General features: G+C 35.7%; 2 protein-coding genes across 7 annotated transcripts; both read right to left on the bottom strand.

Annotated features, from left to right (window-relative positions):
* Positions 1-1,738: 1,738 nt before the first annotated feature.
* Positions 1,739-5,999, bottom strand: LOC109159181 (transcriptional regulator STERILE APETALA-like). Its single transcript, XM_019307243.1, has 3 exons — positions 5,676-5,999; positions 2,676-3,219; positions 1,739-2,462 (listed from the first exon to the last, which is right to left on the bottom strand). Exons 1-3 carry the CDS (start codon positions 5,919-5,921, stop codon positions 1,879-1,881), a joined length of 1,374 nt encoding a protein of 457 aa, XP_019162788.1. The 5' UTR covers positions 5,922-5,999; the 3' UTR covers positions 1,739-1,878.
* A 539-nt stretch (positions 6,000-6,538) lies between these two features.
* Positions 6,539-9,554, bottom strand: LOC109159332 (pentatricopeptide repeat-containing protein At4g26680, mitochondrial). 6 transcript variants are annotated; one of them, XM_019307463.1, is made up of 3 exons: positions 7,818-9,553; positions 6,742-7,289; positions 6,539-6,695 (listed from the first exon to the last, which is right to left on the bottom strand). In XM_019307463.1, the coding sequence occupies exon 1, from the start codon at positions 9,467-9,469 to the stop codon at positions 7,874-7,876; it is 1,596 nt and encodes a 531-aa protein (XP_019163008.1). In that variant the 5' UTR covers positions 9,470-9,553; the 3' UTR covers positions 6,539-6,695; positions 6,742-7,289; positions 7,818-7,873. The 6 variants fall into 6 exon arrangements, with proteins under 6 accessions (XP_019163008.1, XP_019163010.1, XP_019163009.1 ...); XM_019307465.1 differs by having other exon boundaries at positions 6,539-6,996; positions 7,070-7,289; XM_019307464.1 differs by having other exon boundaries at positions 6,539-6,947; positions 7,070-7,289.
* Positions 9,555-14,969: the final 5,415 nt, after the last annotated feature.

The raw sequence follows: 14,969 nt of genomic DNA, 5'->3' as shown, positions 1-14,969 counted from the left end.
ACATATTCTCACTTCGGACTCCATTTTCGCTTACTTAACATAGTATGAGTCATTTAAAAAATGTGGACCATAGGTTTTATTACATTCTTTTATTCTCCCTCCAATAAAATCAATACATGTAGTGATAATTTTACTCCCTTGAAGTCCATTTTTAACATTTTCCGTGAGTTGAATATTGGCCATATTTGGTAAAATAGTTAGCAGCCAATTTTGACTTGTTGATCACTATTAACTGTTTGACTTGGTTAAACAATCAATATGAGTGTTTGATTAATTAATTTTCTGTTACAGTTTATTGCTCCAAAACACTAAAATTCAATCGATTAATTTTTTGATGACATCAGCTAACAACTAATTTATCAAATATCTTTCTACAATAATCAATTAATATTATTAACTAGTCAAACTCGCTAACTCAATCAGCTAATAACTATTTAGCAAACACATATTCACGTGGCAGGAAGGGTAAAGAAAGCAAGATTTACGTGGTCCGGCAATGTGCCTACGTTCACCGGAGGTGAAACAATTCTTATATTCATAGTGATGGTGATAGTGGTGACACCGATCCCTTAAGGATACAATCAATATATTTATAGACATCTAATTCCTGTACAATAAGTCTACCTGTTTCACTCCTATTCTTAGTATAAGACAAACTCATATTCCTAATTCATATAAGAAACAAACTCATCAGTCAGCTAGGGCGGCAAAGATTTAAGAATATTAAGAGTGGGTCCCAGGATTTAAAACACGTGATCGAGCATGCTGCCTGCCTGCATGCAGAGAAGAAGAGAAGAGAAGAGAAGAGAGTGCAGTAGTAGGTGGCATGGTGTCATTTTCCTTTGGATTCTTCATTTCACACAGCTCTCTTTCTCTGGGTTCCACTTGAGACTTGAGAGTAGACCCCACCCCCAGTACAGGGCAGTGGTGGGGTGAGTGCTTGTACTTTCACCTAAAAGTGTGCTATCAGTAAGGAGACAACTCACACAAATAAAGATTCTGCACTGCACTGCAAAGAGTGGCATGGCCTTTGCAAGATTATATTGACCACTCATCTAACAGAAACACACATTTATTAGCAAGGAAGAAAACCACCACCCTCCTCCTACTGTCCGCCCGTCTCATCAATGTCCCAGCTCACCTTTATTTGAAAAGTTATAGTATATACTCCCTAATCTTACTCGATTCCAGATGTGGCGGATTCTAGTAAATGATTTTTTTCATTAAAATTTTGTGTGTGGGAGTACAAGTTAGAAATACAAAATGGGAGTACATATAACATATAAGCAAGAATCTCATGGATTGACTACAATAATCTATCTCTATAATCTTTTCAAAAAAAATATTTTTATATTATGATTTGACTGAATATGTCAACTTGAGGTCTTAGTCCAAACTAAAAAAATAAAATAAGAAAAAATAAGAAAAAAACAATATATATATATATATATATATATATATATATATATATATATATATATATAGTGGCATGACCTAATGGAGTTGTTCAATGCCTAACACATGATTTTTTTAAAAAAAAGTATTTGGCAATAATACTATGAGCTGAGCTTCCTAACATTATAAAGTATTACTGGTAAGAGAGGTGAATGTGTGAAATATAATTTTTACTTAAAACTCACAAGTTCAATTCGGATAGATCTTGCCAATTCAATACCCTCTCTATGCAAAGTGCAAACTATCAATTGGTTTACTTTGGAGCCAAGAAATTAAACGGGTTTATCCCATCCCTCAATTGGTTCACTTTGGAGCCGAGAAATTAAACTCCACCAATATTCTATTCATGTCGAACATTAATTTGTCCTCTGATGTATCTTCAAATGCTAATTCCAACGTACGTAGTACCGGTGGGTCTTAATGCTATTGAGCTCCAAAGTCCCATAAATGAATAATGGCATCATCATTGTTACAAGCTGCTACATGTCTATCATCCCCTACTATCACATGCAAATCGCCTAATCTTTCCCTAACACTATAAACATATCTTCCACCCTCTCTCTCAAAAACCCTAATCACACCCCCGGCGCACATTAGCACGTACCCCCCATTCATGCATGCAACAACCACCCCAGACCCACCACTCCTAACGTTTAACCTGCACGTTTCTCCCAAGTCCTCCGCCCGGCGAATGCTAGCCACCCCGCGGTCCTCCGCCACCATGAACGATTCGTTATCGACGTCCAAGGAGCCCACCATCAGTCCTCCGGGAAACTCTTCTTCCCCTATGATGAAGCCTTGGTTTCTTAGGTCGAAGACGATGAGGCGGAGGCTGGTGCACGCCACCACCGTTTCTTGGCTAGTTACCCGGACTCTGCCCACCGGCGCCGTCAACTCCGTTAGGAGGTGCCAACCCATTACCGCCTCTGGATCGGTCAGTGTGCCGCCGACGAAGACTAACTCCTCCGACTCACCATCCCATACGTGAAATGCACGTCCCGGAACGCCTGAAAATTTTCAAATCTTCATTAGTAGCCAAGTTCATATAGCCCAGTCAAATCCAGCATCCTGCCTCTCAAAAATATGGTGGCGGTATAAGAAAATAAAATTACATTGAATTATAATTTTTGGTATCACAGCCAAGTCTGAGTGATAAGCTTTTGATCCTAGCATAATTCTGTTTTCAAATTTGGAATATAAAATGGATAAACTAAAAGTACCTGCATAAAGGCCAACCCACCACTGGTGACAGCCGGAGAAGTCAACCAAAGCCCCGTCATTGACGACGTCGCCTAAATGGGCTCGGCGCGGGAGGCCGGGGTTTCCGATAACAACCACGTGAATATCACCGTCCTGGGAGGCAAACACAAGGCGCGTATCGGACAAAATGATCCCCGACACGGCGCTGGAAAACCGGCCCAGGCGATCTCGGTAGTGAGGCCGGAACGTGGACAGGTGAAACCTACTGGGAATATGGAACAACCGAACAGACCCATCGGAGAATCCCGCGGCCAGGTGGTGGTCGGAGAGCACCAGACGGCAGCAGCGGAGGCCGTTGACGTCGTTGTCCGTCGGTGGCGGATCGAAACGGAGGTTGGTGTAGATGTACCTTCCCACGCGGAAATTATTAGCCGTTTGATGCCAGTATATGTATTCCTCCCGCCACGTGTTGTGTTGGATGCCACGCCGCCGCTTCCATACCCGGCCGGTCAGGCTTTCCCATAGGAGATCGGAGCGTGACACAGCTCTCCATGTTGAGCAAACCTATTCAAACCATATCATAGTAACTAACCCTCCAAGCTGATTATCAGTCTTTTTAGTTTAAGGTTACAAAACAGACTTCACCCAATACAGAGTTGCAGACTTTACTTAATATAAAGTTACATATTTCCCCAGACTCAAAGAAATTATTTTATAGTAGTAAATTAATCTTTGATATAAGATAAATTATATATCCGAGTGTAAAGCATGGTGATTAAGTAGCGGAAAAGTTGGATCTTGTACGGCATTCAAGTCAAACATAGAAGTATGTACGGAGTATAAAGCCAAAACATGTCCAGATAAGAGTTGGCATTCGTAAAAAACAAAACATGAGGAAAAACAAATCACTGTTCCCCATTCCCACATCCCAAGCCATAGATGATCCAACGTCGCAGACAATGAATGGGGATTCTTAAAAACAAAAAAGCCAAAAGTAATGGCTGTTCCCCATCCCCACATCCCCCAACTAATTGCACATTACTGTACAATGTTATCAAGAGTCTCAAGGGTCCCTATCAAACCTAGCTTAGCTATTATGAACTTTTTTCCCTGTTTTGTCTGATACGGCGAGCATATATATGCAGCCCTGAGCCCCGAAAAGGGCAGGCACCTCAATGGCAACGGAAATGGAGGATAGAGGAGATAAGTAATATAATTTGGGTCAAAAAGTTGTGAATTTTTTTTCTAGAGCTTGAAAAAGGACGAGGCAAAGCAAAGGGAAAGGAACTATGGAGAACCAAACATCCCCTTTTTTCCTGTCTTCAAGATTCAAACATATTCCCAATACGGGCAAATCCAAATATGTGCAATCCAAAAATGGACATTTTCTGATGAAAATGAAAGGTGGCGGTCAATTCATATGTTCCACCACCGGACACTACAAAAAAAAAAAAAGAGAATGAAATATAATAGTTGGCCTAGTAATATATTAAATTTTCTCAAATAACCCCATATTATAAGTGTCTTGAGCTGACACTAAGACATCTTTAAACCTGTACCATACTCAGATTAATCATCACTCGCACTAGGCCGACCCAATTAAAAGATAAAGTGCTGGTTAGAAAGGCTTCTTCATACGAGAAGAGATTCGACCTCTCGACTTTTCTTGAAAGATGAGAGTGCACAGCTACTCACGTGTTAACCAAGCTGGTTTATAATTATAATGTTTTAAAACCTAGCCAGCTCACACTCAAAATTTCTCTCATTTGTCTTCTTTTGACCCACTTCAGCTAGCAGTGCTCTGCCAATCTCTTTTTACTTGTGAATCTTATTAAATTTTACCCTTTCCAAGATGAGGATAGCCACACTTTGACCGGTCCTTCACTAGACTTGTCCCTAACTGCTTGGGACAAGTTTAAGATCAGACTCAGTTTCAGACCAATCCTGAGTTATACAAAAATCAGGACTGCCCTTTACAGGATAGGTACCTGGACAAAATACACCTCAAATGACCCAGCTGATTTGCAATAACAAGCATTTTTTTTACTCAAAAATTACCTAATTATGTTGGATAATTAATTTTCTCTTATTATTATTTTTAAATACAATGAAGGAAAGATAAAAATATGAAATATTAGAGGAAATGAGACCATACAATCTTGAGAGTAAATAACTGAAAAATACATATCATTCCAATAGTTAAAAAAAAACGTGAACACTAAACTTCGAATCCTAGGCATAGGAGGTCATCTAATCACCTATATTTTCCATTACAAACATTTTTAAAGCTTCAAATCAAAATTACCTAGATATATATGTTTAATAAATTATATTTCTTTTATCGAACTAAAATATTAAAAGCAATGAGACCAGGCAACCTTGGCATCATAATCAATACTATCCCAAGAAAAAAACTCTAAATCACGAGCGAAAAAGGCATCAAATCGCCTATATTTTCATCTACAACATTTTTGGGCTCCAACATTTCCTATATTCATTTTTTTTTCTTTTATTTAATAATTGACCTCAAAATATTGTAAGGTAGGGTTTGATACGTAAGATTGGTAAGAATGAGACCGACATGGATTTGGTCAAAGATACGCACCAACCCAAGTCCTGGCAAAATCATTAGTTCTAATCCCACTTTTTATGTGATATTTGTTCACCAAAACTTCTCATCCTCTCTCTCTCTTTGAGTATTTGTTGTACACTAAAACAGTAATTAATACGTACACGATATAACTACTTTGACCACTCATCGGAAAGCAGTTACAACAAAAAATTTAAAAAAAAAAAAAAAAACAAATAAATATTTTTATAATTTCAAAATTAAAATTTTTTGTATTTATTGATATTTTCAAGTAGATAAATTTCATACATTAATATTAAAAATAAATAAATAAACAATGCAAGTCAAATCTAGGACTCATATACCAGGGGAAGAAGGACATTATTTAATGTGATTAGATTAGATTTACAGTAATTGAATCAAACACGTAATACGGCGGTGTGGAGAATACCTGAAACATATTGGCCAACGCTGCGCCGGCGGCGAGGCGGCCAAAGCTACGAGAAGCGTCAATGGCGACTTGAAAAGCTAAGGCTTCGACGAAAGGCTCCGGCCAGACGCCGTTGGCCGCCTTCATGCGGCTTCGAGACGACGACGACGATGGACCGGGATCAAACTCCTCCTCCTCGCCGCTTCCGTCTCCACCTCCAAATCCTTCCGGAGAAGAAGAACGAGCAGATGGAGACGAAGAGGACATATATATGATGAAAGAAAGAAATGTATGATTGTATGTGTGTATATATATGATGGGGATGTATGTAAAGGCGAAAGAGTAAGTAATAGTAACGTATTGAAGCTAAATCCTAAATGGTGATGGTTGAAGACAAAAGAAGGTAAGCCAAATGTGGAAAAAAGGAAAGGGATAGATAGACATAGAGACAAATGGGCCCCAATACAAAATCGAAAAATGACTTTTGGAATTCCGTTTCATAGAGTAGCAGGTTTAAGACGGTGATAATGAGATTACTTATTATAATAATTACATTACAATAAATTTAAATTTCAAATCTGAGATTCTCTCATTATTTTTGTTCTTCTCCCAAAGAAGTTGAGGTAAATCACAGTAATTCATTGGTTCGCAAACAATATCTGTCATAAACGGTGATAATTCTCTTGCTGTCAAATTCTGAACCTTGATATCTTCTCTCAAATATCGCCTATTAAATCACTAAGTTAAATCCGTGCAGGCATTATTTTTATTCTTGACTCTGAAACCGCGATAAAGGAGCTGTCGATAACCATTTTGGGTATTAACTCATTATCTTTCATTTGCAATCATAGGTATGTTTGGTTTTAGGTACAAATAAGGATAAGTCCACTTAACCCAAAATATGTTTAGCCAAATCTAATACATAGGAAGTGTATTTTTGTATACATAAAACTCCCATTTTTATTATACAACAACAAATATAGTACAAGAGATTGCGAGTATAACAAATGGTAACAGACTAACAGAAATGGACTGCCTCAACTTCCATGCTTTGATGCCACAAGAATGAAAGTGAGCCATGTTCGACCTTGTAGTCCTTTGCTGACTTAGGTCACAATGCGAGGTTCACTCAGTAGTCAGTACACACTCTCGGGTAATCGTCACTCAAAGAATGAAAGTGAGCGATCAAGCAAAGAACAGTCTGAGAAATCTTCCTTCCTCAATAGGACTAAAATGAGATTACAGGTTCATTTTCTTCACAGATCTTGTGGATGAGAATACCCGATGCAGTATCTAACAGATTACACAGGAAAAAACTGTCCAGAATGTGTCCAAAAAGGACCTGGGGATTGAGAATATAAAAGACAAAGACTCAGGAAGTCATTCAAAAAGTTAGCCATATGGTGGGAACACACCTTGGTAGTGACAATGTTGACTACATGAAGATTACCAATCACTCCGACTATGGCTATAACATCAAATAATTGTTGGAGCGGAGAATGAGGGCATTGACATAGCGTTAGACGCCCAATCATCAAAGGGTGAGACGTAAAGCCACAGTCTTACACCAAACAGCTCTAACGAAGATTGGCTTCATGCTCAATGACCCAAAGAATTTCTCCTGCTGCTTCGACTCTGTCAAGACAAATCTAAACATCAGCCTGATATGGCAGTTGCAGAAGAAGCTTAAAATGAAACCATTGCAAAAGAACGAGCCAAAGATGCAGAGAGATTCAAGGATGAGTTATATATTTTCTGATTTTCTCTATGGATAAATGACTTTTACAGTTTAACTAGCATGCTTATCAGTCCTAAAACAAGCAAATGAAGACTTCACAAGCTACGATTGAAGCACATGCCAAGATCTATAGAACAAGTGCTATTGTTCAAAGGTTCATGTAAACATGTTGACCAATAATTTTTCTTCTAAATTTTCCTTCAGTTTGTATGGTCATTATCGAAAATATAAATAACTAAATCTTGATATAATGCAATCTTGAGTACTGCCATGAAATATGTCAAGTTCACAAAGAAAACAAACAGTACATAGACCAACAGGCCATGTACAATTCTCAGATGGCTTTTAATTTGTACATATTAGTGACAGTGATGAAGCAGTAATATACTTTGTCAGAAATTTTTTTTAACAAAATTCCAACTTACCATTGTACGATTGTACTCGTGAGCTTTCAGAGTGAAAATATGAGTTGGACAGCATTTCACCAAGAGCCAAAGATTCGAGTTTGGTCAAAACCTTTGGGCATGAGGCATCTTGCTTCAATCTCCTGGAACACCTTTCTGACTACTTCCTCTTCACCACATTTACGAAATCCATCAAGAATCTCAGTCAAGATAACTGAGTCAATAGTAACAGATCTTCCTTGCATCTCCTTCAATACTTGCAGTACTCCATCATAATCCTCATTCTTGACGAATGTGGATACTAACATATTGAAAATCGATTCATTTGGGTGACAACCAGCTCTGACCATACTTTTGTAGAGTTGAAAGGCACGATCCAAGTTCTTCCTCACACACTGTCCAATAATGAGGGCAGAGAAGGTAGAGGAATTCGGTACAAGGCCTACCTTATCAAGTTCCTTAACCAAATACGCCGCTTTCTTTGTTTTCCCCTCCCGGCAAAATCCCAAAATCAACGCATTATAAGTTAAGATATCAGCCTTAACTCCATTACTCGACATCTCTTCATAAAATCGATTGCCCATCTCACTGTTACCAACTTGGCTGTACCCATTGATCATCGTATTGTAAGTAACAACACTCGGAGCCACACCAACTCTTTTCATCTCGCTGAAAAGCTTATTAGCCTCGTGCAGTTTCCCTTCCTTGCATAACCCATGGATAAGTGTACCAAAAGTAACATCGTCGGGGCAAACCCCATTCCGCTCCATTGTATTCTTGAGCTTCATAGCAATATTGAACAGGCCATTATTACAGTGCCCAGAGATCAAAGTGTTATAAGACACAACATTAGGCTTCAAATTTATGTTCTCCATTTCCCTAAACACTTCAACAGCCTTTTCCAGTTTCCCTGACTTGCAAAATGCTCCAATAACCATATTCACAGTATATACATTAGGCGAGATCCTAGACCTCTGCATTTCCCTGTAAAACGCCAACGCAATATCGGGGCGGTTCAAACTCATCAACGAGCTAATGTACGCATTGCAAGACTCAACGGTGGGGAGAAACCCATATTCCTTCATACTACAAAACATGTCCGTAGCATTCCTAAACTTCTTCATATGCGCACATGTTTTAAACAACAAATCGAAAACGCGGGGCGAAGAATCACAAACCCTATATGAATATAGCACGGCATCGAAGAGCTTACCTGGGAGATCAATGTCGAAAGAACCCGGTTCAAACGACTTCCTTACAATGGACTCCGCCGATTTAAACTTCCGGTTCTTAGTAAGAACATGGAGAATTATCGAACGAGTCTCGAGGGTATGCAATTTGGGGCTTTTAAGCTCAACCCATCTGAAGAACTCGAGGGAAAGCACGTAATCCTTCTGGGCTTTCAGCAGAACGTGCTTGACTCTGAACGGCGTTAACCGGGAGGCTAAAGATTCGAGCTTGGCCCAGTCGGAGTGAGTGAGGTGACTGTGAGCTACATTCACGAAATCAAGGTCTTGACCTATGGGTTCCGGAATCGTTCTGTGCGGCAACGGAATTTGGGTCCGATTCCTTCGCTTCGAGTTCGCGGAAGCAATCGATTGTACTATATTTTGGTGGAAATTCTTGGCAGAATCGACAAGTATTGAAAACCTGCGAAGCTGAAGGCTATACATCGATCACAGTTCAGACCTTCAGCATCATTGCTTAAGCTTCTGCAAATCAATTTGTTTCCCAGATCGTGGGAAGTGAGGAAGAAGACGAAAGCCTTTTTGCTTATCCGACAGTATTGGGCCATAAGCTTGAATAAAGTTTAATTCTTTAGGCCCATTACAAAATGGACAATTGGATACTGTGTGTATCGAGTAAGATTTAGCCCGGATCCAAATTATTTTGGGTGGCAATACTTTTTTTAATAATATTTTATTTACAAAAATGGTTGCAGACTTGCAGCAGCTATCTGAATGTGTAATTTGGATAGAATCGCTTTTGTGACTCTTGATAGGTTCTACTTTGCAAGGTGAGCACAGTTTCATATTTATAATTTTTATATTGTAGTCTGTAGATTCATAATTATAGAGCTATATGTTTACAATTTTATAAATATATTTTCATAATTATAGAGCTATATATTCATAATTTTCGATGTTCATATTTCTAATTGTTAAACTCTGTTTTCACAAATCATAGAACTATATGTTCATAATTTGATAACTATATAGTTTAGAAATTATTAATCTACAGTACATATTATAAATCTGCAGTATAGAAATTATAAATCTACTGTATAGAAATTATAAATCTACTGTATTTAAATTATGAATCTACGGTTTAAAAATTATGAATCTAAAGTATAGATTTTATGGATCTACAGTATAGAAATTATGAATCTACAGTATATAAATTATAAATCTACAGTACATAAATTTTGGATATGGAACCGTGCCCACCTTGGGGCATGATTCCACAGCATAACGTTCCGTTATAGGACAACCCTACTTGCCCTACGGGATTCACAAGTGCACTCCTCGCCCTCAAGAGTTCCAAAATTGCACTTTCCGGTTTAGGAAGACTCACAAGTAGGGGCAGAGCCAGGATTTGTAGGTGTGGGGGGTGGGGGGGGGCTATCACAATTTGAGAGAGAATAATAAAATATATTAATATTCATTTAATATATTTCAAAATACATCATTATATTACAAATCTACTAAAATTTAGAACGTTTTTCTTGCATGTCACGACAATCATCTATAATTGAACCTATACTAAATTGTTTTTCAATGTATACTAACAAATAATCATTAAGAAATTCATCTTCCATCTTGTTACGAAGTGTAGTCTTTATTATATTCATGACAGAAAAATATCATTCTGTAGTAGCTATAGGTACTGGAGGTGTGAGAATGAGAGTTACTACTCTGAACACAAGATGCTATATGTTCAATTTTCTAGTTTTCACCACTATTGTCATAGATCAGAAATACTTTCTACTGCTCTGAAATCAGGAAGTTGTTGCACATGTTCAAAATGTTCAAGTTGCATTCTCAATTGTAAAATCTCATAATCTTCAAAGTCTTGAGGGTAAAACTTCTCTACCAACTTGCAAACGTCATCAATTCTGAATATTGGTAGTAAAATAACATTTTATTATATTATTATAATAAGCACCGTTGCAATGTATTTCATTTGCAAATTAAAAAGTTAACTAGATAGCAATTCATTGTACAGTATCCACAGAACATAAATTCAATTTGCAAATCTTTACAAATTGACAATTCAATTAAGGTATGTACACTTTAACCTTCAAATATGGCAGGTAGTCTTTACAAATCATAAGAATGAATGAAACATAGTATATGCCAAACTAATGCTGTTAAAATAATATGAAATTCAAATGGCTAATTGGAGCCTAAGACTGATTACACTCATTTTTGAAATACTTTTGGAATCAAAGAATAGAGGAAAAAATAACTCCATGAAGAGTTATGAAAGCAGTGACTCAAAACACAAGCCTATAAAATTTAGTTCTCTCCAGAAAATTCTCAGATTCTATTTCGGTTGACCACTGCATGTTTCCTCCCTTTTACATTATTTTCTAATACATCAGTACATCACATTACCATTTATACTTCAAAGAATCAAAGGGTAACCAACAATTTTACATAATTACAGGTCAAATGCTACTATATCAAAGAGATAAAAAATCTCACTTGTTGTGACCAATGATCAAGAATTGTGAGTCATCAGTCCACAATGAATCACCGTTCACCAAAGAGCAAACATTTCCTAAATATGAATTGTTCACCTATAAACATTGTTAAAACCATTTAAACAAATTTAAATCAAAAGTGTGGACCAATAAAAAAAAAAGTCATTAACTTTAGAAAAATGAATCTGGGAAACCAAAAAAGAACAAGAAATATGTGATTGTGTATGTTCAACACTTTAAACATGGGTTCGAACTTAACTTTTCTATACAATTTGTACAGTTGTCTTCTCATTGTATTTATTATTTCATTATTTATGTTAGTTGTATTAACCAATCACACTGTACAATTATTATATCATTTAAATTGTGAGTTATATATAAGTAGATATTTTAAGAAGGTCGGTCACCGGGCAGGGATGATGATTTTGCACTTTGTAGGAAAGAAATCATATTTTTGGCAAGAGCCAATTGCAAAGTATTGCAAGGAAGAAATCATATTTTTGGAAAGAAACTTTCAACTAATTAAAATGAAATTGGGTAATAATAATAGAAAGAGAAATCAAAAGTTTGAGACTTGAGAGAGACAAACCTAGATAGCAAACCATTTGAACTGTGAGCGGCAAAAATTACATAAGCCACAGCTAGTAGGCCTAAGCTGATAGTTAGATTGCACACGTGTCTCAAATTGAAACATATGCTTCATCTTAACTAAAAGCCTAAGCTGATAATTGGATTGAACATTAATGGCTATATGCTCAACAAGGGAGCCCACAAAAAAAACAATATTAATATATAATTACCATGTTCTTCCACTATTTTTTTTTATGGGTTGGGTTGGGTTGGGTTGGGTTGGGAGGGGAGGGGGGGGGGGGACAAGGCCCCCTACAGTTACCATGTTCCTCATGCTCACAAGTGCACTTCTCGACTTCATGATGATTTATAGTGTATTTTTCGACTCGAGTAGTGTATGTCTATTTATTACCATTCGCATTATTAACAGACTTCCCGAGCGCCCTGTCAATAGACCTCCTAATCGCCCTGTTAATAGACCTCTACAGTCACCCTATCAGTAGACATCACGATCGCCTTGTTAGTATATTTCCCAACCGACACCGTTAACAATCACACAACGCTCACCAAATGTCCTATCATATGGTCAAACCTCTAGGGGACGTTTGGTTCAGGTTATATAACATAACCAAGGGAATGTGACATTCCAAAACTCACATTTCGGTGTTTGGTTCATATTATCTTAGGAAATCTAACATTCCCAAGGAATGTCACATTCCCCCCACATAGGATTTTGAAGGGAATGTGATTCCCTTCAAAATCTTAGGTAATGTAAGATAACATTGGTTATGTTAGTTTATATATATATATATATATATATATATATATATATATATATATATATATATATATATATATATGTTAGTTTATATATATATATATAATTATTTTTGTAATTATATATTTTTTTATTTTTATTATGTTATGTTAGCATATAAAATAATTTTGTTTATCAAGTTCAAGATTTTAGAGTTAATATTTTAAAATCATGTAATTATATATGATACCGTTATCTTATTTATTTATTTTAATTTTTAAATTTATTAAAGTATATGAAAATATGTTAAGGATATTATAGTGTGTATAAAAGATAACCCTAAACCAAACATGATTATATTACATACTCCAATTTTAACCAAACACAGGAATCTAACATTCCCAGTAATCTAACATTCCCAGCAATCTAACATTCCTTAGGTAATCTGACATTCCTTAGGTAATCTGACATTCCGTGAACCAAACGACCCCTAAGGGACACGTAGAAGACATGCCAAACAAGCTTTGGTAGGACGGACTTGGTGGGACGGCGGGGGCCCACCAAGCCCACATAGTATGTATACATTATTAGTATTTGTGTACCTCCACTTATTGGGCCTACACCTAATTACTCCATCAATTTTTTAATATAAAAATCATTTGATTACAAATTAATGCTCAATATGACAAGTAGCTGTTCAAATATACTTTCTCAACGGAATGAAGCACAAAGAGTTAAATATACTTTCTCAACGTAATGAAGCACAATGAGTCAACAACGCCTCCAATAAGGCTCAATTTCATGACCCCCACATAGAAGAAGTCAATACATACCATCTGAGCACAAAGTGCTTGACCTCATATGATAATTTAGTTGACAATAAAATTGATTGTTAAGGCATAGACATTTTAAGTCAAGTTTCATATTTGATATATTTGAATTTCATATTATCCAAACAATTTGAATTCATCATTATTGTAGAATTAGAACTTATCTTCCAAATTATATTTTACTTTTATTTATTTTTAAAAATTTATTCACCAATTACAACTTATTGCTCAAAGCATACTACTTTAAATACATTTACTTCTTTTTATATATTTCCACTACTTTTATTTGACGCTATATATATTCGAATCATCTTAATCTACTAATCTACACCTTTATATAACTTATAATTAATTAAAAATGTATAATTTTCAACATCATACTTTGTACTCTATGCATCATCTAAGAATCATATACAACTTTATATTATTTGGACAATCCAAAGGAAATAAAGGGGAATGGAATCTCTCTTTATTGAAGATAATGTTTGAATGAACAAAATGCAAATCTAGTACCACGTTTGACCTAGCTACTTTCAATTTCCTTGTGAATAAATTTGTCATTTTTTAAAAAGAAAATTTGGTATTTTGGTGGTGTACATTGTTAGTATTTTTTTAAAATACATTATTAGTACAGTTTAAATAGTATTCACTATTGTATTCTATACTTTTCTTTCTCATTTTTCTAGTTAGTAAATGCATTAAGCAACTTATAAATTGAGATTGAAGCATTATTTTCATCGTATCTACGAAGACGTGAACTTTTGAATAAATTAATAATAAATAATTAGCGTTATAACCCTTAAAGTATTTGATGCTCGTTAATAAATTTTTGTGCATGCATCCCTCGTTTATCGCTGACAAACAACGTAAGGATCTTGTGCTCTCAATATCTCATTTTATATAATTTATTTTCTTCATATTTTCTTCTATTATATAAAAAAATAAAAATAGAGACTTGATAGTACAAACATCAATGACATAAGTAATGTTTATTAATTCTATATAAAATGGTGTGATGCAAATTCTTTTGGTAGTGCAAAATCTTAATTTAATTTGATAACAATAATGATACTTTGAAAAGTAAAGTTTTGCATTGTCATTATTATTATTATTATTTAAAAATCCCAAAATAATTATCATGGAAAATGCCATTTTATTTTCGTGGGCTCCACATTGTGGTTAGTTTTCATTAGCATTAAATACAAATTTATTTTTATTATTATTTAAAATCTTAACCGCACAAAGTTTAACTCTATAATTAGCATTTATTTTTCATTTATTGTATATTTCATATTTTTATTTATTTTTAA

This window comes from Ipomoea nil, unplaced genomic scaffold (genome assembly GCF_001879475.1).
Source record: "Ipomoea nil cultivar Tokyo-kokei standard unplaced genomic scaffold, Asagao_1.1 scaffold2826, whole genome shotgun sequence".
In the NCBI taxonomy this organism is placed as follows: domain Eukaryota; kingdom Viridiplantae; phylum Streptophyta; class Magnoliopsida; order Solanales; family Convolvulaceae; genus Ipomoea; species Ipomoea nil.
Note: the sequence above shows the minus strand (reverse complement) of the source record. Positions and strands in the feature narration are given on the sequence as shown.

Bases quoted from the DNA above. Each gene is read 5' to 3' on its own strand.
- LOC109159181 (XM_019307243.1), bottom strand. From the start codon at position 5,921: ATGTCCTCTTCGTCTCCATCTGCTCGTTCTTCTTCTCCGGAAGGATTT. The intron at 3,220-5,675 runs GTATTCTCCACA...TGGTTTGAATAG, and splicing joins CGTTGGCCAATATGTTTCAG to GTTTGCTCAACATGGAGAGC. The intron at 2,463-2,675 runs GTACTTTTAGTT...GAAAATTTTCAG, and splicing joins GTGGGTTGGCCTTTATGCAG to GCGTTCCGGGACGTGCATTT.
- LOC109159332 (XM_019307467.1), bottom strand. From the start codon at position 9,469: ATGTATAGCCTTCAGCTTCGCAGGTTTTCAATACTTGTCGATTCTGCC.